The sequence below is a fragment of the Pseudophryne corroboree genome, chromosome 6, assembly GCF_028390025.1.
Source record: "Pseudophryne corroboree isolate aPseCor3 chromosome 6, aPseCor3.hap2, whole genome shotgun sequence".
In the NCBI taxonomy this organism is placed as follows: Eukaryota; Metazoa; Chordata; class Amphibia; order Anura; family Myobatrachidae; genus Pseudophryne; species Pseudophryne corroboree.
Genome location: NC_086449.1, coordinates 819,448,461 through 819,468,465, shown reverse-complemented (window position 1 = coordinate 819,468,465; position 20,005 = coordinate 819,448,461). Strand labels below are relative to the sequence as shown.

The 20,005-nt window shown below is 46.3% G+C and overlaps 1 protein-coding gene across 2 annotated transcripts in view; it reads left to right on the top strand.

The window, feature by feature from the left end:
- The window catches only part of ARFGAP3 (ADP ribosylation factor GTPase activating protein 3), a 33,332-nt gene extending 13,805 nt beyond the window's left edge, over nt 1-19,527 (top strand). For both annotated transcript variants that reach the window (XM_063929158.1, XM_063929157.1), the window contains 9 exons: nt 361-407; nt 8,517-8,656; nt 9,377-9,508; nt 9,734-9,862; nt 14,896-15,036; nt 15,867-15,990; nt 16,513-16,603; nt 16,880-17,001; nt 17,669-19,527. In XM_063929158.1, the coding sequence (XP_063785228.1) occupies nt 361-407; nt 8,517-8,656; nt 9,377-9,508; nt 9,734-9,862; nt 14,896-15,036; nt 15,867-15,990; nt 16,513-16,603; nt 16,880-17,001; nt 17,669-17,686 (944 nt within the window). In that variant the 3' untranslated portion in view covers nt 17,687-19,527. The remainder of the gene's footprint in view (nt 1-360; nt 408-8,516; nt 8,657-9,376; nt 9,509-9,733; nt 9,863-14,895; nt 15,037-15,866; nt 15,991-16,512; nt 16,604-16,879; nt 17,002-17,668) is intronic.
- Nucleotides 19,528-20,005: the final 478 nt, after the last annotated feature.

Below are 20,005 nucleotides of genomic sequence, written 5' to 3'. Positions count from 1 at the left end.
TCAGTTAAATGTACTATGTCAACCTATTTCATTGATCTCCTCTAATCTCTGCAGCATCTTTCCTGTTGTATGATGCGTTTGACTCCTCCTGTGTAATACTCGCATGTCAGTCCTATGCACAGTGCACACTGCCATACTTATTACATACCCTAGGGCACAGGTTTGAGTCCCGCTGCCACTGGGGGGAGTTTCTGCACTCTGCGTATGGAGCGGCTGTAATTCCAGCTTGATCGCTGCGCTTCTCTCGTGAGATCCGGGAATGAAAGCTGCGTAATTCATTCTCGCCGATGCGCATGGCTTATTACGTGTTGTGCTGTCCGTCTTTATGCACCCAATTAACCGAAACGTGTTGACTTGCAGATGTCGGCTCAATAATAAAGAAGAAGCCAGCTACAGCTAAGAAAGGGGTAAGTGCCGCGCTTACGTATAACGCTGTGTTGTCCTGTCCTGCAGCTGCGTCAAGTTTAGCCGAATAGTTCCTTCCCTGCTTCCATACCTCAAAGCGCCATAGAAAACCCCTCTAACTCCTGCTATTGTCTATAGAGGAGCGGATATAGGGCAAAAGGTTTAAATGACCAAGCACTAAATTTCCACTGTCACGGGGAAGCACCATAGCTGCCTGGCAAGGCCTGCGGAAAAGCACCATAGCTGCCTGGCAAGGCCTGCGGAGAAGCACCATAGCTGCCTGGCAAGGCCTGCGGCGTAGCACCATAGCGGCCTGGCAAGGCCTGCGGAAAAGCACCATAGCTGCCTGGCAAGGCCTGCGGAGAAGCACCATAGCTGCCTGGCGAGGCCTGCGGAGAAGCACCATAGCTGCCTGGCAAGGCCTGCGGAGAAGCACCATAGCGGCCTGGCAAGGCCTGCGGCGTAGCACCATAGCAGCCTGGCAAGGCCTGCGGCGTAGCACCATAGCGGCCTGGCAAGGCCTGCGGCGTAGCACCATAGCGGCCTGGCAAGGCCTGCGGCGTAGCACCATAGCGGCCTGGCAAGGCCTGCGGCGTAGCACCATAGCGGCCTGGCAAGGCCTGCGGCGTAGCACCATAGCGGCCTGGCAAGGCCTGCGGCGTAGCACCATAGCGGCCTGGCAAGGCCTGCGGAAAAGCACCTTAGCTGCCTGGCAAGGCCTGCGGCGTAGCACCATAGCTGCCTGGCAAGGCCTGCGGAGAAGCACCATAGCGGCCTGGCAAGGCCTGCGGAGAAGCACCATAGCGGCCTGGCAAGGCCTGCGGCGTAGCATCATAGCGGCCTGGCAAGGCCTGCGGCGTAGCACCATAGCGGCCTGGCAAGGCCTGCGGCGTAGCACCATAGCGGCCTGGCAAGGCCTGCGGCGTAGCACCATAGCGGCCTGGCAAGGCCTGCGGCGTAGCACCATAGCGGCCTGGCAAGGCCTGCGGCGTAGCACCATAGCGGCCTGGCAAGGCCTGCGGCGTAGCACCATAGCGGCCTGGCAAGGCCTGCGGAGAAGCACCATAGCGGCCTGGCAAGGCCTGCGGCGTAGCACCATAGCGGCCTGGCAAGGCCTGCGGCGTAGCACCATAGCGGCCTGGCAAGGCGCTGTATGTACGTCCTTGTAACTGGACGTCAACTGGGGACCCACAAGCTGCTTGACCTTGAAACTATAGGATAGCATGTGAGCCATGTGGCTTCAGTATAGACCATGTATTTCCTATATATGGAAGGTTTTATAATACTTGTGGTGTTAATATTTCTCTAACGTCCTAGTGGATGGTGGGGACTCCGTCAGGACCATGGGGGATAGCGGGCTCCGCAGGAGACAGGGCACATCTAAAAAAGCTTTTAGGTCACATGGTGCGTACTGGCTCCTCCCCCTATGACCCTCCTCCAAGCCTCAGTTAGGTTTTTGTGCCCGTCCGAGAGGGTGCAATCTAGGTGGCTCTCTTAAAGAGCTGTTTAGAAAAGTTTTTTTTTTTTAGGTTTCAATCTCAGTGATTCCTGCTGGCAACAGGATCACTGCATCGAGGGACTTAGGGGAGAGATTTCCAACTCACCTGCGTGCAGGATGGATTGGAGTCTTAGGCTACTGGACACTTAGCTCCAGAGGGAGTCGGAACACAGGTCAGCCTGGGGTTCATCCCGGAGCCGCGCCGCCGATCCCCCTTACAGACGCTGAAGAGACGGCAGAACGGAGGTCCGGAAAACAGGCGGCAGAAGACTCCACAGTCTTCATGAAGGTAGCGCACAGCACTGCAGCTGTGCGCCATTGTTGTCACACGGCTCACTGACTCAGTCACGGAGGGTGCAGGGCGCTGCTGGGGGCGCCCTGGGCAGCAATATAATTACCTTTAGTGGCAAAATAAATACATCACATATACCCATTAAGGCTATATGTATGTATTTTGACCCAGGCCAGTTTCTTAAAAACCGGGAGAAAAATCCCGCCGAAAAAGGGGCGGAGCTTATTCTCCTCAGCACTCAGCGCCATTTTCCTGCTCAGCTCCGCTGGTGAGGAAGGCTCCCAGGACTCTCCCCTGCACTGCACTACAGAAACAGGGTAACAAAGAGAAGGGGGGCATAAATTGGCGATATTTATATATTAAGAGCGCATATATAGTAAACACCTTCTAGGGTTGTTTATATACATTTATAGCGCTTTTGGTGTGTGCTGGCAAACTCTCCCTCTGTCTCCCCAAAGGGCTAAGGGGTCCTGTCTTCGATTAGAGCATTCCCTGTGTGGCTGCTGTGTGCCGGTACGTGTGTGTCGACATGTATGAGGACGATGTTGGTGTGGAGGCAGAGCAATTGCCGATGATGGTAATGTCACCCCCTAGGGAGTCTACACCGGAATGGATGGCTTTAGTTATGGAATTACGTGATAATGTCAGCACACTACAAAAGTCAGTTGACGAAATAAGACGCCCGGCAAACCAGTTAGTACCGGTTCAGGCGTCTCAGACACCGTCAGGGGCTGTAAAACGTCCTTTACCTCAGTCAGTCGACACGGGTACCGACACAGATGAATCTAGTGTCGACGGTGAAGAAACAAACGTATTTTCCAATAGGGCCACACGTTATATGATCACGGCAATGAAGGAGGCGTTGCAGATCTCTGATACTGCTGGTACCTCAAAAAGGGGTATTATGTGGGGGGTGAAAAAACTACCTGTATTTTTCCCAGAATCAGAGGAATTGAATGATGTGTGTGATGAAGCGTGGGTTACCCCCGATAGAAAATTGCTAATTTCAAAGAAGTTATTGGCATTATACCCTTTCCCACCAGAGGTTAGGGCGCGCTGGGAAACACCCCCTAAGGTGGATAAGGCGCTCACACGTTTATCAAAGCAAGTGGCGTTGCCGTCTCCTGATACGGCCGCCCTCAAGGATCCAGCAGATAGGAGGCTGGAAACTACACTGAAGAGTATATACACACATACTGGTGTTATACTGCGACCGGCAATAGCCTCAGCCTGGATGTGCAGTGCTGGGGTAGTGTGGTTGGATTCTCTGACTGAAAATATTGAGACCCTGGATAGGGACAGTATTTTATTGACTCTAGAGCAATTAAAGGATGCTTTTCTTTATATGCGAGATGCTCAGAGGGATGTTTGTACTCTAGCATCAAGAGTAAGCGCGATGTCCATATCTGCCAGAAGAAGTTTATGGACGCGACAGTGGTCAGGTGATGCGGATTCCAAGAGGCATATGGAAGTATTGCCATATAAAGGAGAGGAATTGTTTGGGGTCGGTCTTTCGGACCTGGTGACCACGGCAACTGCCGGCAAATCCACCTTTTTACCTCAGACCCCTTCACAACAGAAAAAGACACCGTCTTTTCAGCCGCAGTCCTTTCGCTCCTATAAAAAGCGACCAAAAGGACAGTCTTATCTGCCGAGAGGCAGAGGAAAGGGTAAGAAAGGGCAGCACGCAGCCCCTGCCCAGGAACAGAAGCCCGCCCCGGCTTCTACAAAGCCATCAGCATGACGCTGGGGCTTTACAAGCGGACTCAGGAACGGTGGGGGGTCGACTCAAGATTTTCAGCAATCAATGGGCTCACTCACAAGTGGACCCGTGGGTCCTGCAGATAATATCTCAGGGTTACATGCTGGAGTTCGAAAGGTTTCCCCCTCGCCGGTTCCTAAAGTCTGCTTTACCAACGTCTCCCTCAGAAAGGACGTCGGTTTTGGAAGCCATTCACAAGCTGTATTCTCAGCAGGTGATAGTCAAGGTACCCCTCCTACAACAGGGAAAGGGGTATTATTCCACTCTATTTGTGGTACCGAAACCGGACGGTTCGGTAAGGCCTATTCTAAATCTGAAATCCTTGAACCTGTACATACAGAAATTCAAGTTCAAGATGGAGTCACTCAGGGCAGTGATAGCGAATCTGGAAGAAGGAGACTTCATGGTGTCCTTGGACATAAAAGATGCTTATCTACATGTCCCGATTTACCCCTCACACCAAGGGTATCTCAGGTTCGTGATACAAGACTGTCATTATCAGTTTCAAACGCTGCCGTTTGGTTTGTCCACGGCCCCTCGGGTCTTTACCAAGGTAATGACCGAAATGATGGTTCTTCTACGAAGAAAAGGCGTATTAATTATCCCTTACTTGGACGATCTCCTGATAAGGGCAAAGTCCAGAGAACAGCTGGAAGTCGGTGTGGCGCTAACACAAGTAGTGCTTCAGCAACACGGGTGGATTCTAAATCTTCCAAAATCTCAATTGACCCCGACAACGCATCTGCTGTTCCTGGGTATGATTCTGGACACGGTTCAGAAAAAGGTATTTCTCCCGGAAGAGAAAGCAAGGGAGTTATCCGAACTTGTCAGGAACCTCCTAAAACCAGGAACTGTGTCAGTACATCAATGCACAAGAGTCCTGGGAAAGATGGTGGCTTCGTACGAAGCGATTCCATTCGGCAGATTCCATGCGCGGACATTTCAGTGGGATCTGCTGGACAAATGGTCCGGATCGCATCTGCACATGCATCAGCGGATAACACTGTCACCGAGAACAAGGTTGTCTCTCCTGTGGTGGTTGCAGACTGCCCATCTGTTAGTGGGCCGCAGATTCGGCATACAGGACTGGGTCCTGGTGACTACGGATGCCAGCCTACGAGGTTGGGGAGCAGTCACAAAGGGAAGAAACTTCCAGGGCGTGTGGTCAAACCTGGAGACGTCTCTTCACATAAATATACTGGAGCTAAGAGCGATCTACAATGCTCTAAGTCTGGCAAAACCGCTGCTTCAGGGTCAGCCGGTGTTGATCCAGTCCGACAACATCACGGCAGTCGCCCACGTAAACCGACAAGGCGGCACGAGAAGCAGGAGTGCAATGGCAGAAGCTGCAAGGATTCTGCGCTGGGCGGAGAATCATGTCATAGCACTGTCAGCAGTGTTCATCCCGGGAGTGGACAACTGGGAAGCAGATTTCCTCAGCAGACACGACCTTCACCCGGGAGAGTGGGGACTTCATCCAGAAGTTTTCCACATGATTGTGAACCGTTGGGAAAAACCAAAGGTGGACATGATGGCGTCTCGCCTCAACAAAAAATTGGACAGGTATTGCGCCAGGTCAAGAGACCCTCAGGCAATAGCTGTGGACGCTCTGGTAACACCGTGGGTGTACCAGTCAGTGTATGTGTTCCCTCCTCTGCCTCTCATACCAAAGGTACTGAGAATTATACGGAAAAGAGGAGTAAGAACGATACTGGTGGCTCCGGACTGGCCAAGAAGAACTTGGTATCCGGAACTTCAAGAGATGCTCACGGAGGATCCGTGGCCTCTACCTCTAAGAAGGGATCTGCTTCAGCAGGGACCTTGTGTGTTCCAAGACTTACCGCGTCTGCGTTTGACGGCATGGCGGTTGAACGCCGGATTCTGAAAAGAAAAGGGCATTCCAGAGGAAGTTATTCCTACCTTGATTAAGGCTAGAAAGGAAGTGACTGTACAACATTATCACCGCATTTGGCGAAAATATGTTGCGTGGTGTGAGGCCAAGAAGGCTCCAACGGAAGAATTTCAATTGGGTCGATTCTTACATTTCCTGCAAGCAGGATTGTCTATGGGCCTAAAATTGGGGTCCATTAAAGTTCAAATTTCGGCCTTATCAATTTTCTTCCAGAAGGAATTGGCGTCAGTGCCTGAAGTACAAACTTTTGTCAAAGGTGTACTACATATACAACCCCCAATAGTGCCTCCAGTGGCACCGTGGGATTTGAACGTGGTTCTAAATTTTCTCAAATCTCATTGGTTTGAGCCGTTAAAATCGGTAGAATTAAAATACCTTACATGGAAGGTAACCATGCTGTTGGCCCTGGCTTCTGCCAGGAGAGTTTCAGAGTTGGCAGCTTTGTCATACAAGAACCCATATCTGATATTCCATTCGGACAGGGCAGAATTGAGGACACGTCCTCAATTTCTCCCTAAGGTGGTTTCGGCATTTCACTTAAACCAGCCTATTGTGGTGCCTGCGGCTACTAGCGACTTGGAGGACTCCAAGTTACTGGACGTTGTCAGAGCATTAAAAATATATATTTCAAGGACAGCTGGAGTCAGAAAAACTGACTCGTTGTTTACATTGTATGCACCCAACAAGATGGGTGCTCCTGCGTCTAAACAGACGATTGCACGTTGGATCTGTAGCACAATCCAACTTGCACATTCTGTGGCAGGCGTGCCACAGCCTAAATCTGTAAAGGCCCACTCCACAAGGAAGGTGGGCTCATCTTGGGCGGCTGCCCGAGGGGTCTCGGCATTACAACTTTGCCGAGCAGCTACGTGGTCAGGGGAGAACACGTTTGTAAAATTTTACAAATTTGATACTCTGGCTAAAGAGGACCTGGAGTTTTCTCATTCGGTGCTGCAGAGTCATCCGCACTCTCCCGCCCGTTTGGGAGCTTTGGTATAATCCCCATGGTCCTGACGGAGTCCCCAGCATCCACTAGGACGTTAGAGAAAATAAGAATTTACTTACCGATAATTCTATTTCTCATAGTCCGTAGTGGATGCTGGGCGCCCATCCCAAGTGCGGATTGTCTGCAATGCTTGTACATAGTTATTGTTACAAAATCGGGTTATTACTGTTGTTGTGAGCCATCTTTTCAGAGGCTACTTCGTTTTGTTATCATACTGTTAACTGGGTTCAGATCACAAGTTGTACGGTGTGATTGGTGTGGCTGGTATGAGTCTTACCCGGGATTCAAGATCCTTCCTTATTGTGTACGCTCGTCCGGGCACAGTACCTAACTGAGGCTTGGAGGAGGGTCATAGGGGGAGGAGCCAGTACGCACCATGTGACCTAAAAGCTTTTTTAGATGTGCCCTGTCTCCTGCGGAGCCCGCTATCCCCCATGGTCCTGACGGAGTCCCCAGCATCCACTACGGACTATGAGAAATAGAATTATCGGTAAGTAAATTCTTATTTTTTGGAGGGCTTTGGGATGGTTGCCTATTTGTAAACTAATATGGCGCAGAGGTCATAGTTACATAACAACTAATTGACGTTACTATTAAAGCAAAATCAATACAGGCGCTATAATAAAATAAAATAAATAAATGTGTTCACACTAATATATTAGTACATAAACTGCAGCTCCCATATAAGGTGTCTGTAACACCTAAAAACACAGTATATTTTTTTGATATAATTATAATTATAACTATATAAGAGAGCGCAAGGTGCTGAATTGATAAATACAATTTATTAAAATGTTTAAAAAATATTAAATACAATCAATAAACAAGAAATTAACTGATTAAGGAGCATAAGATCGACTGACCATCCTAGTAATTAATAGGAATGTCCCATTTTTTGTGAAGCATGGAGTATCCAATTAGTATTAGTGGAACTAATACAGAGTATTAATGAAGAGACGTCTTCATTAAGACGTCTCTTCATTAATACTCTGTATTAGTTCCACTAATACTAATTGGATACTCCATGCTTCACAAAAAATGGGACATTCCTATTAATTACTAGGATGGTCAGTCGATCTTATGCTCCTTAATCAGTTAATTTCTTGTTTATTGATTGTATTTAATATTTTTTAAACATTTTAATAAATTGTATTTATCAATTCAGCACCTTGCGCTCTCTTATATAGTTATAATTATAATTATATCAAAAAAAATATACTGTGTCATAGTTACATCTCTGTACATGTACGTGAGCTGTGTACTAAATCTCATCCTCACACCTCATTAGAAACACGCCCCCCAGTGGCCAGGTTAGGAAGTGCTGGCTTTCTCCGGAATAAAGTTAGGTCTCCAATTTAGAAGGTACCGCTCTGATCTGAGGTCTCTCTCCCGGCAGTCGGCAATGTTTGGAGGTGCGATTTGTAGTCCAGTGATGCTTTTGGAGGAGTGGAGCAGTCCAGTACTTGATAAACAATCGTCACGCAATAGCATGATGCGGCCACGCCTCCAGTATGGTCGTGCTCCCGTTATTGGTCTGCGCTGCAGCACACATTTACTGTCCCTTTTGTCGGGTGCTGTAGAATTGGGAGACGCAACGCCTATGCTGGCTGTCATGTAATGTAGCGATTACGCATTTTTCAGCTTGGTGCTAAGAAGGGGGGGCTAGGCGCCCAGAAGGTGAGCAGCAAGAGCTTCAGCGAGATAGAGAAACACGCACAGGCTGCCGATAAGATGAATGAGCAGGAGAAGGTGAACACCAGCAAAAAGGCCGAGGAGCCTGTGTGAGTATTTCCACCAGCCGGCGGCCTCCTCACATCCACAGGGAATATCCACTAAGCTATTTTGAGTGAAACTTTTGTATAGAATACGTGCTGCATCCACAGGGCAGAGCAATCCGTGCATTTGTGTGGAGTTTCTATGTTCTCTCGTGTTTGTGTACATTTCCTCCCAGGTGCTCCCGTTCCCTTCCACAGTCCCAAAAACAATCAAACTGGTAGTTTAATTGTATTCTGACAAATAATGTGCCCTAGTATTTGTGTATCTGTTTGACGGGGAATACGGATTATAAGCTCCACTAAGCAGGAAGGGACTAATATGAATAACTGAGCATTGTATGTATCCTCTGTACAGCGACGAGTAATATATGTGGTCCATATAAATGACAATAAATAAAACTATCCCAGTGACAGATACTGTAAGTGTGCAGTGCGACATACAGCTGTCCATTCAGTGATGGGAGAACAAATCTCATTTCTGATGTCAGTGCGCCCTCTAGTGGCCATCAGAGGTTTTACCTGACTCCAGGTTGTCTTAATTAGGGCAAAGCAACTGAACGATTATTGCTAGAATTGAACTAGGGCTACAACAGCGACTACAGGGAATGGAGTATTGAACATAATGGACAGAAGAGAAGATTTTAGACTAGTCAGTTTGTGGATAAAATAAGAATTCTGCATCCAAGGTTCATCCATCTTACTGTCTGCCCCACATCTCTCTACCAGCGTGGCATCTCTGCGCCTGGCGTACAAGGAGCTGGAGATACAAAAGCAGAGAGATGACGAGAAGATGAAACACATGCCCGCTAAGAAGAAGGCTGAAGCTGAGCGACTGGGAATGGGTTTCGGCAATCGCAGGTAAGCAGCTTTTCATCTACGATTTTATATCCGTGAGGATAAATGCAAACGTGCAAAAATAAAATACGTAAAATATAATCCCGTGTATTCCTCTTGTGTGCCCTCTCCGTACTGATTGGCTTATACCCATGTTTTATTGACCTGCACCCCAGTTGTAAATCCGTTCTTACCCTGTGATTGGCCTTATCGTGCCCCTAATGTGTGCCGTGTTTTCTGCGCTCGCAGCGGGATCTCCCATTCTGTACTCTCTGAAATGCAAATCATAGAACAGGAAGCCCCAAAAGTCGCCAAGTCCAAGAAGATCTACCAAGAGGAGGAGACGGAGGATTTCCTGTTTGTCTCCTCTCGGTCACGGTGAGAGACGTTTCGTTCGTTTGTGTGTGTAACCAGCTTCCAGTCTCCTAGCTAATGGGTTCTAGCTGCAATTCTGCTGAGCGGAATAAGTCACCAGGAGCTGACATCTATTTAATATCTAAATGATTGTACTAAAAAGTAAATATATTGTACCTGATCCAGAGGTAGACTCCGAAGCGTATGCAGCAGCGGCTGTGTCCGGGGCTGTGTGTCTCTGAGCAACCGAGTCACCGGCACTCATATAATGCGTTCAGAAGATAATTTGGTTGCGTTAGACACTGTCCCGGCTACTCGCAATGTTTTCAATACATTTTCATCAGTTGCAAGTGGAGACTGACGTACCCGTGACTCTGGATCACCCGGAGATTCGTGCACTCGGCTCTGTAAAAACATACAAGATGCATACGCAGAACGGGCTTGTGTTTCACTCTGCCCTCGCCCCTTATGCTGTAATCAATCTGGACTTCAGATGTCACATTATATATCCCATACACTGTCTTTGTATAGTCAGATGTGCCATTATATATCCCATGCACTGTCTTTGTGTAGTCAGATGTGTCTATATCCCATACACTGTCCTTGTGTAGTCGGATGTCACATTATATATCCCATACACTGTCTTTGTGTAGTCAGATGTCACATTATATATCCCATACACTGTCTTTGTGTAGTCAGATGTCACATTATATATCCCATACACTGTCCTTGTGTAGTCAGATGTCACATTATATATCCCATACACTGTCCTTGTGTAGTCAGATGTCACATTATATATCCCATACACTGTCTTTGTGTAGTCAGATGTCACATTATATATCCCATACACTGTCTTTGTGTAGTCAGATGTCTCATTATATATCCCATACACTGTCTTTGTGTAGCCAGATGTCACATTATATATCCCATGCACTCTTTGTGTAGTCAGATGTGCCATTATATAACCCATACACTGTCTTTGTGTAGTCAGATGTGCCATTATATAACCCATACACTGTCCTTGTGTAGTCAGATGTGTCTATATATCCCATACACTGTCCTTGTGTAGTCAGATGTCCCATTATATATCCCATACACTGTCTTTGTGTAGTCAGATGTCACATTATATATCCCATGCACTGTCTTTGTGTAGTCAGATGTCACATTATATATCACATACACTGTCCTTGTGTAGTCAGATGTGTCTATATATCCCATACACTGTCCTTGTGTAGTCAGATGTCACATTATATATCCCATACACTCTTTGTGTAGTCAGATGTCCCATTATATAACCCATACACTGTCCTTGTGTAGTCAGATGTGTCTATATATCCCATACACTCTTTGTGTAGTCAGATGTCCCATTATATATCCCATACACTGTCTTTGTGTAGTCAGATGTCCCATTATATATCCCATACACTGTCTTTGTGTAGTCAGATGTCCCATTATATATCCCATACACTGTCTTTGTGTAGTCAGATGTCCCATTATATATCCCATACACTGTCTTTGTGTAGTCAGATGTCCCATTATATATCCCATACATTGTCTTTGTGTAGTCAGATGTCTCATTATATATCCCATACACTGTCTTTGTGTAGTCAGATGTCTCATTATATATCCCATACACTGTCTTTGTGTAGTCAGATGTCTCATTATATATCCCATACACTGTCTTTGTGTAGTCAGATGTCTCATTATATATCCCATACACTGTCTTTGTGTAGTCAGATGTCTCATTATATATCCCATACACTGTCTTTGTGTAGTCAGATGTCCCATTATATATCCCATACACTCTTTGTGTAGTCAGATGTGCCATTATATAACCCATACACTGTCCTTGTGTAGTCAGATGTGTCTATATATCCCATACACTGTCCTTGTGTAGTCAGATGTCCCATTATATATCCCATACACTCTTTGTGTAGTCAGATGTCCCATTATATATCCCATACACTGTCCTTGTGTAGTCAGATGTCCCATTATATAACCCATACACTGTCCTTGTGTAGTCAGATGTGTCTATATATCCCATACACTCTTTGTGTAGTCAGATGTCCCATTATATATCCCATACACTGTCTTTGTGTAGTCAGATGTCCCATTATATATCCCATACATTGTCTTTGTGTAGTCAGATGTCTCATTATATATCCCATACACTGTCTTTGTGTAGTCAGATGTCTCATTATATATCCCATACACTGTCTTTGTGTAGTCAGATGTCTCATTATATATCCCATACACTGTCTTTGTGTAGTCAGATGTCCCATTATATATCCCATACACTGTCTTTGTGTAGTCAGATGTCTCATTATATATCCCATACACTGTCTTTGTGTAGTCAGATGTCTCATTATATATCCCATACACTGTCTTTGTGTAGTCAGATGTCTCATTATATATCCCATACACTGTCTTTGTGTAGTCAGATGTCACATTATATATCCCATACACTGTCTTTGTGTAGTCAGATGTCTCATTATATATCCCATACACTGTCTTTGTGTAGTCAGATGTCACATTATATATCCCATGCACTCTTTGTGTAGTCAGATGTGCCATTATATAACCCATACACTGTCCTTGTGTAGTCAGATGTGTCTATATATCCCATACACTGTCCTTGTGTAGTCAGATGTCCCATTATATATCCCATACACTCTTTGTGTAGTCAGATGTCCCATTATATATCCCATACACTGTCTTTGTGTAGTCAGATGTCCCATTATATATCCCATACACTGTCTTTGTGTAGTCAGATGTCACATTATATATCCCATGCACTGTCTTTGTGTAGTCAGATGTGTCTATATATCCCATACACTGTCTTTGTGTAGTCGGATGTCCCATTATATATCCCATACACTGTCTTTGTGTAGTCAGATGTCCCATTATATATCCCATACACTGTCTTTGTGTAGTCAGATGTCACATTATATATCCCATGCACTGTCTGTGTAGTCAGATGTCACATTATATATCCCATGCACTGTCTTTGTGTAGTCAGATGTCACATTATATATCCCATGCACTGTCTTTGTGTAGTCAGATGTGTCTATATATCCCATAAACTGTCTTTGTGTAGTCAGATGTGCCATTATATAACCCATACACTGTCCTTGTGTAGTCAGATGTGTCTATATATCCCATACACCAGGGGTGGCCAAACAGTCGATCGCGATCGACTGGTCAATCGCGGACATGCGACCAGTCGATCGCGATCCGCCGCCCAGCCACCCGAAGCCGCGCCTCTCCTGCCTGCCGCTCTGCCTCCTCAGTGACGGCAGAGTGTATAGCTCAAATCAGGTGCCGGTTCGTTAGCCAATGAGAGCTCGCGGACCGGCGCCTGATTTGAGCCATACACGCTGCCGTCACCGCCGGAGATTAGACTGAGAAGCAGGGCGGGCGGAAGACAGGAGAAGCGCGCGCTGCGCTCTCCACTCCGGTGAGCTCTACTATGGGGGCATATTTGGCATTGTGGGCACATGGCTCAGTGGGGGCATATCTGGCAATGTGGGGCATATCTGGCAATGTGGGGCATATCTGGCACTGTGGGGTCATATGTGGCACTGGGGGCATATCTGGCTCTGCGGGCACATGGCACTGTGGGGGCATACCTGGCACTGTGGGTACATGGCACTGTGGGGCATATCTGTAAGCTGGCGCTGTGGGGGCATATCTGTATCTGGCACTGTGGGGGCATATCTGGCACTGTGGGCACATGGCACTGTGGGGCATATCTGTAATCTGGCGCTGTGGGGGCATATCTGGTACTGTGGGCACTTGGCACTGTGGGGGCATATCTGTATCTGGCACTGTGGGGGCATATCTGTATCTGGCACTGTGGGGGCATATCTGTATCTGGCACTGTGGGGGCATATCTGGCACTGTGGGCACATGGCACTGTGGGGCATATCTGTAATCTGGCGCTGTGGGGGCTTATCTGGCACTGTGGGCACATGGCACTGTGGGGGCATATCTGTAATCTGGCGCTGTGGGGGCATATCTGGCACTGTGGGCACATGGCACTGTGGGGGCATATCTGGCACTGTGGGGGCATATCTGGCACTGTGGGGGCATATCTGGCACTGTGGGGGCATATCTGGCACTGTGGGGGCATATCTGTATCTGGCACTGTGGGGGCATAACTGGCACTGTGGGCACATGGCACTGTGGCGTCATGTGTATCTGGCACTGTGGGGGCATATGTGTTTGAGGTTTTTACCTGTGGGGTCCAATGTGTTATTTCGTGTGAGGCAGTCATTACACTCTGTGCAGCAAGGCTACGTCCCTTTTTTTTTGTTATACCACGCCCACTTTTTGTTATGCCACGACCCTTTTTTGCGCGTGCGTCTGCGGCGCGCGCGATTATTCCTCTTGGGTAGATCACAAAAGCTTTTTAGCTTTCAAAGTAGATCGCCAACTCCAAAAGTCTGGCCGCCCCTGCCATACACTGTCTTTGTGTAGTCAGATGTCCCATTATATATCCCATACACTGTCTTTGTGTAGTCAGATGTCCCATTATATATCCCATACATTGTCTTTGTGTAGTCAGATGTCCCATTATATATCCCATACACTGTCTTTGTGTAGTCAGATGTCCCATTATATATCCCATTATATATCCCATACACTGTCTTTGTGTAGTCAGATGTCTCATTATATATCCCATACACTGTCCTTGTGTAGTCAGATGTCACATTATATATCCCATACACTTTCTTTGTGTAGTCAGATGTGTCTATATATATATATATCCCATACACTGTCTTTGTGTAGTCAGATGTCACATTATATATCCCATACACTGTCTTTGTGTAGTCAGAGCTCTCGGGCATATACTTGATGATCCGTTAGTCCACATATTAATTCTGTTTCCTTGGGTTTATTACATGTGATAATTCCTTTGTCATTGTGTTCTCACTGAGAATGATGCCAGACTGGGCAGGCCTGGGCACCCCTATTATGTGACGGCCAGTCTGTGCCACCAAATCTTAAAGGGGGATATTTATTTTCATTGACGCTGCTTGTGTTCCACAATCCAGGTACCGGGAAGACCCACCTGAGCCGGCCAGCAGTTTATTTCTCAATTGGGAAGATCAGTCTGACGATTTCTGGAAGAAGAGTTTGTCCAACGACGACTCCAGTACGACCTTCAGCTCAAAGAGCAGCAGTTATGATGATAGGTGCGGGGATCTGATTGTTACCCATTCATGCTCTGTAGGCTTTCACTGGCTGGTTAGCAGGCGTGTAACTACCAATGTGCTACCCACAGCAGTCCGTAACCTCTGTCATCTTGGAGTTCCTCTACATTAATTGATGAGTCCAACTGGTATGACCACATGATACCAACAGTTTAGGATCTGTGTGCGACAGGGGGATATTCAATTAGCCCCGATCATTGATCTCGGTTAATTGTCTCGCTGGGGGCTATTCAATTAGCCCCGATAAGCCAGAGCAAGATTCGGCTTATCAGGGATTTGTTTCACCTGCCTCAGACAGGTAAAGCACAATCCCCGACGGGGCTGTTTCTACCAAAAACACACAGGTTTAGCTGTTTTTGGGTGAAAAGGATGTTTTTCGGGTGAAAAAACATTGGGAAAAATCACCCAAAGCTTCTTCGACAGTAATTGAATACCCCCCGGAGTCTGAATCTGTATATGAAGTCGCTGCTTTTTCTCACCCCAAGTTCCCTTGTGCTTTATCTGTGACTTTGTACATGTTTAAAACTAATTCCTGTGCCCTGCAGCTACAGTATAGGTTGATGTATAGACGCCAGGTGTATGAGGACACACCTGTATGACGGAAACCTGTTTGCTTATTCAAATCCCCTTCAAGAAGTCATCTTGCATCCAAATGGTTATGGTTGCATTTGCGGCCTTTTTGTATGCAATCAGGAAGAAGGTTGGACAATGAGACCCTTATGCAGTGTTACGCTGGCAGTTCATTTAGAATGTGTTTGTTTTTTACTCTTTAAAGAGTGTATAATGAAGTTGTTGTCTCCTATTGATCTTAGACCGGCAACTCGACGTAAACATGACATAGAACCGACCCCGGTCACTGACGATGCCCAGAAAAAGTTTGGAAATGCAAAGTCCATATCTTCAGACATGTATTTTGGAAAGCAGGACAACGCTGATGTGAGTACTCCTGGTGGCGCTGCGTCATGCGTTACCGTGCCAGTGACTGGGAAAAGCCCCATGTCATCTATTTGTGCAATATACTGGTTATGGAAGCCGCCGGCCATCGATACAAGTCTGTGTAAGATGTATGTGCCTGAGACCAGAGCAGGATACGTCTTTATCTCCAGGGTCTATAGAACAACCTGTAACTGATCAGGTGACCTGATTGCCCCTGCAGCACAGAGCGCTTCAGCAGTCATGTACTGGCCACACAGACACCAGTAATCTGCCCCTCGTGTGTGTAAGGACAGGCTGCATGTTATTATGTGAGATGGTCATGGATGTAAATGGGAGATCAGCGAGGTGATGGGGAGGGGTAATTGAGACCAGATGTCGCCTATTTCTGCCATATACTGTATCTAGGTGTTATTTCTCAGTGTGTGCGGGTGTATACCTGGAGTCATACAGCTGGCGTGACGTTGCACATGTTTGTTTTATGGTGGGTGGATTGTAATTTTGTTATTTTCTGACACCCCTCAGTACGAGACGAGAGCCCGGCTAGAGAGACTCTCCGGAAGTGCGTCTATCAGCTCTGCCGACTTGTTTGATGAGCAGAAGAAACAGTCTTCAGGTAACCAGCAAATTCCCCACCACCACCACTGTGTCGTTATGCTTGGTTTAAACACCACGATAAGCCCCCTGTTGTTCTAGTTTGGGGGATAGTGACCTCCCTCCCAGCCTGAGTCGGATCATTCCTTCATTTTTAAATTCGCATTGTTAATGCACGGAGAGAAGTTCCTGCACTTGGCTGTACATGTAGTAAAATGCGTGGGCGTGCTATGTGTACCTTTCCTGACTTGCAGATGTAGTATAAGCCAATCGGATTCTTTTGTTTTTTTAACTTCAGCAAATTACAATTTGACCAATGTCCTGCCGTCAGCTCCAGATATGGCAAACTTCAAGCAAGGTGTGAAATCTGTGGCGGGCCGGCTCTCTGTGTTGGCCAATGGTGTTATGACGTCGATCCAGGTTTGTGTTTCTGGCGATTTACAAAAAAAAAAATTGTTGAATTATACCGTATTATTAAAGAGCACAGCAATTTTGAAAAAAAAATAGATTTTATTTTTTAGTTACCCCCTCCCCCAACTATCTGCTCCCATAGAGGGTCAATTTTACCCTGAACCTGATACTGGGACCGGCTTGGTTTTGCTATTTGGACAAGGTGTTTTTGCATTAAAACAAATGACGTTGAGTTGTACATTGAATACGTGATTTTGCCGTTCAGTTTTGACACTTCACATTCAGTACCTGAATTTACCGGAGAGTAAATGTTGTTAATCAGTGAGAATTAGAATTTATCATTCAGCCACTAGGGGGACACTGGAGTAAAGGCCATGTTTTGTGGATTTCGTTAGTCTATGTTGCTTGATTAGTAGTTATCCCACGTGCTGCCACAGACAGAAATCCTGAAAACATGACCTGTTGGGGATTCTGGAGGGTAGAGTGAGAGCCGCTGACCTGAGGCACTGTAGGGCTACAGACTCTACTCCGGCACAACTTCATTATAGAGCTGGCTGGCAGTGCATGCTGGTACTTGCAGTGTCACAGATGCTCCATTTTCCTGTATTTACCTTTAATTAGTAAATTATATTTTTCTTCAATCTATAATAACGGCGACTATTGCTTCTTTCTCCAGGACCGATACGGAAACTGACCCATCAGGTGTACATACCAGCAACGCATGTACTGCACACCAAGGGAAGGTGCTGGGAATTCTGGGACATTTTCCCGCACAGGGTAAAGGGAGAACCCACAGATTTTGTGTCCTTGAATGGGATCCCGTGGAGTAAAGAGATGATCTATGGATTTTTGTTTTGATTATTTCCGCCCCTTATCCTTTTTTTTTTTTTTTTTTTTTTTTTTTTTTGCACCCAGGTTGTACGGTAAAATCTGGGGCTGAACAGCTTCTCATCATTCTGATCTTTCTCCCAAAAAGACATTAACGATATTTATAAAGAAGCAAATTTTATTCCAGGACTGCTGCAAACCACGGTAGTTATATGGCCCCTATGGATAATCGGGCTATATAGATACGCCAGACACCACTTTGAATCTACGTAATCGTCTGTCCCTTTCAGTCCAATAAATGTCCGACTTTTAGAGAATGCTGAGAGGCCGCGCTATGGATAAGACCTTAGTCGGATCGTTACTGCACAGACCAAAGCTTAAACGTTACTCAGGTATTTATCACAGTGAGATAAGCGACTTGTATATAATTATCGAATGACCAGCCACGAGCTTTGCACGACAATCGTCTCCATCCGCAGGCAGGTCAGCCCGGGAATCCTTATTAGTTCTAGAACCTAAGATCTTCTGTATCTTACCCACCTAGCCCCTTACATTAGACATGTCCCTTACGTACACTGCGCAGACGGCCACTTTGGGAACCGCACAATACACATACGATTACCAAGAGCGTGATATTATTGTTCATCGGTGCATAGGCCGCGTGTTGCGTCTCTAACCTGCGGGTCCCTTAGTATAGTTAAATGTAAAATTATTTAATGCAGAGTGTGAGAGATGGATCACTGAAGAAAGAACTGGTGGCGATCATATTTATGTAATATCTGTAATCGCTAGCTGTTCATACCACTGTATCTGAGTGTATCTCACACCTAGAGCTACGTTTATTCCCATTTTATTAGGTTTGCGCTCTTCTTCGTCTCCCACCGCCATTTCAATTTATACCTGAATTTTCCATATAAGACGTCCTGTGTTTCCACCACTGCCGCGAAGTCTGCACGGTGGCTCGGAGAACGGTTACACGAGTATAAACCATCGGGAATTTACAGTGATGACAGATTTCGGGCCTGTTAGTCGGGAATCTCATTTTAAACCCATGGCCCAGCGTACAGATTTACAGTACATTTTGTTTTAATTTTGGTTTTCTGTGCTACGGTGGAACTACAAATATCAGCATATCTTGAAAGCCTCTTTCTTGTAGTTTCACAACAGCTACAGTGACTTGCCCTACAAACTCCCGAGAACATAGCTGTGCTTTTCAGCCATGTTGTTAAATCATCCTGCTAGATCGTGTTTCGGTTACCGGAATACAACCCAAAACTACCTTGCGTTAAACCATTCTGTCTCGCTTGGAGAGAACAGCTGGGCCACATCCCGGAGACACACAGAGGCCGATAACTTAAGTTGCCGGAAGGCACGACACCCCTGTAATACAATGCGCTTCTGAGTCCATTCTCCTGAAGCTTCAGTAAAACTAGTGTAATTGAATGGAGAGAGATTTGAAGCCAGATCGAGCACAAGGATTTTTAAGATTTGGATTTTATATTGATCAGACATTTGCTGTGTTTTAGACAGCATGATCTATATTGTCAGACTCAATTCTATGCATTTTTACAGCAAAGTTTTGATCTGGAAAGCAAACGCTATGTTTATTTTCTCTGTATATTTGTCTATTTTGTTAATCATTTAATAGACAGACGCCATCTTTGTAATAATTTGTATTCCGTAATAAAACAGAACATTGCAACAGTATGGGCCGAGTGTGTTTATTGACCGATCTGTGTGTAGCTGCAGGTGTTGTGGATTGTGCTATGGACTAGCGCGGTTGTAGTGAGCCTGCACATAAATGTATGTAGCCCTGATCCTAAACCGTGGTGGCAACTATTATATGAACCAGTATTCCTGCCTATTATGTCACTGAGACATGGGAACTTCGCAGAGGCCCTTCGTTGCCAAACATTCCGGAGGCAAGTGCGTCCTAGGCTCCACGTTCATGGCTGTTTGGTTCACTCAGCAAAATGGCCGCCGCTTTGTATAGGTGCAGGTAACCGAGCAACCAAGTGCTCACTGTGTGGGGTCTGCAGGACTTGCGCTATTGAGGTTTGCGGTGCAAACCCCCAGCTGACTAGATCAAAGTTGGGGCTCCGCTGTACAGAGAGTATGTGATACCGCTCTACAATCTTAAATTATAGTCTTAATTTGCACTCTGATCTTTGTCAACAGCCAATTA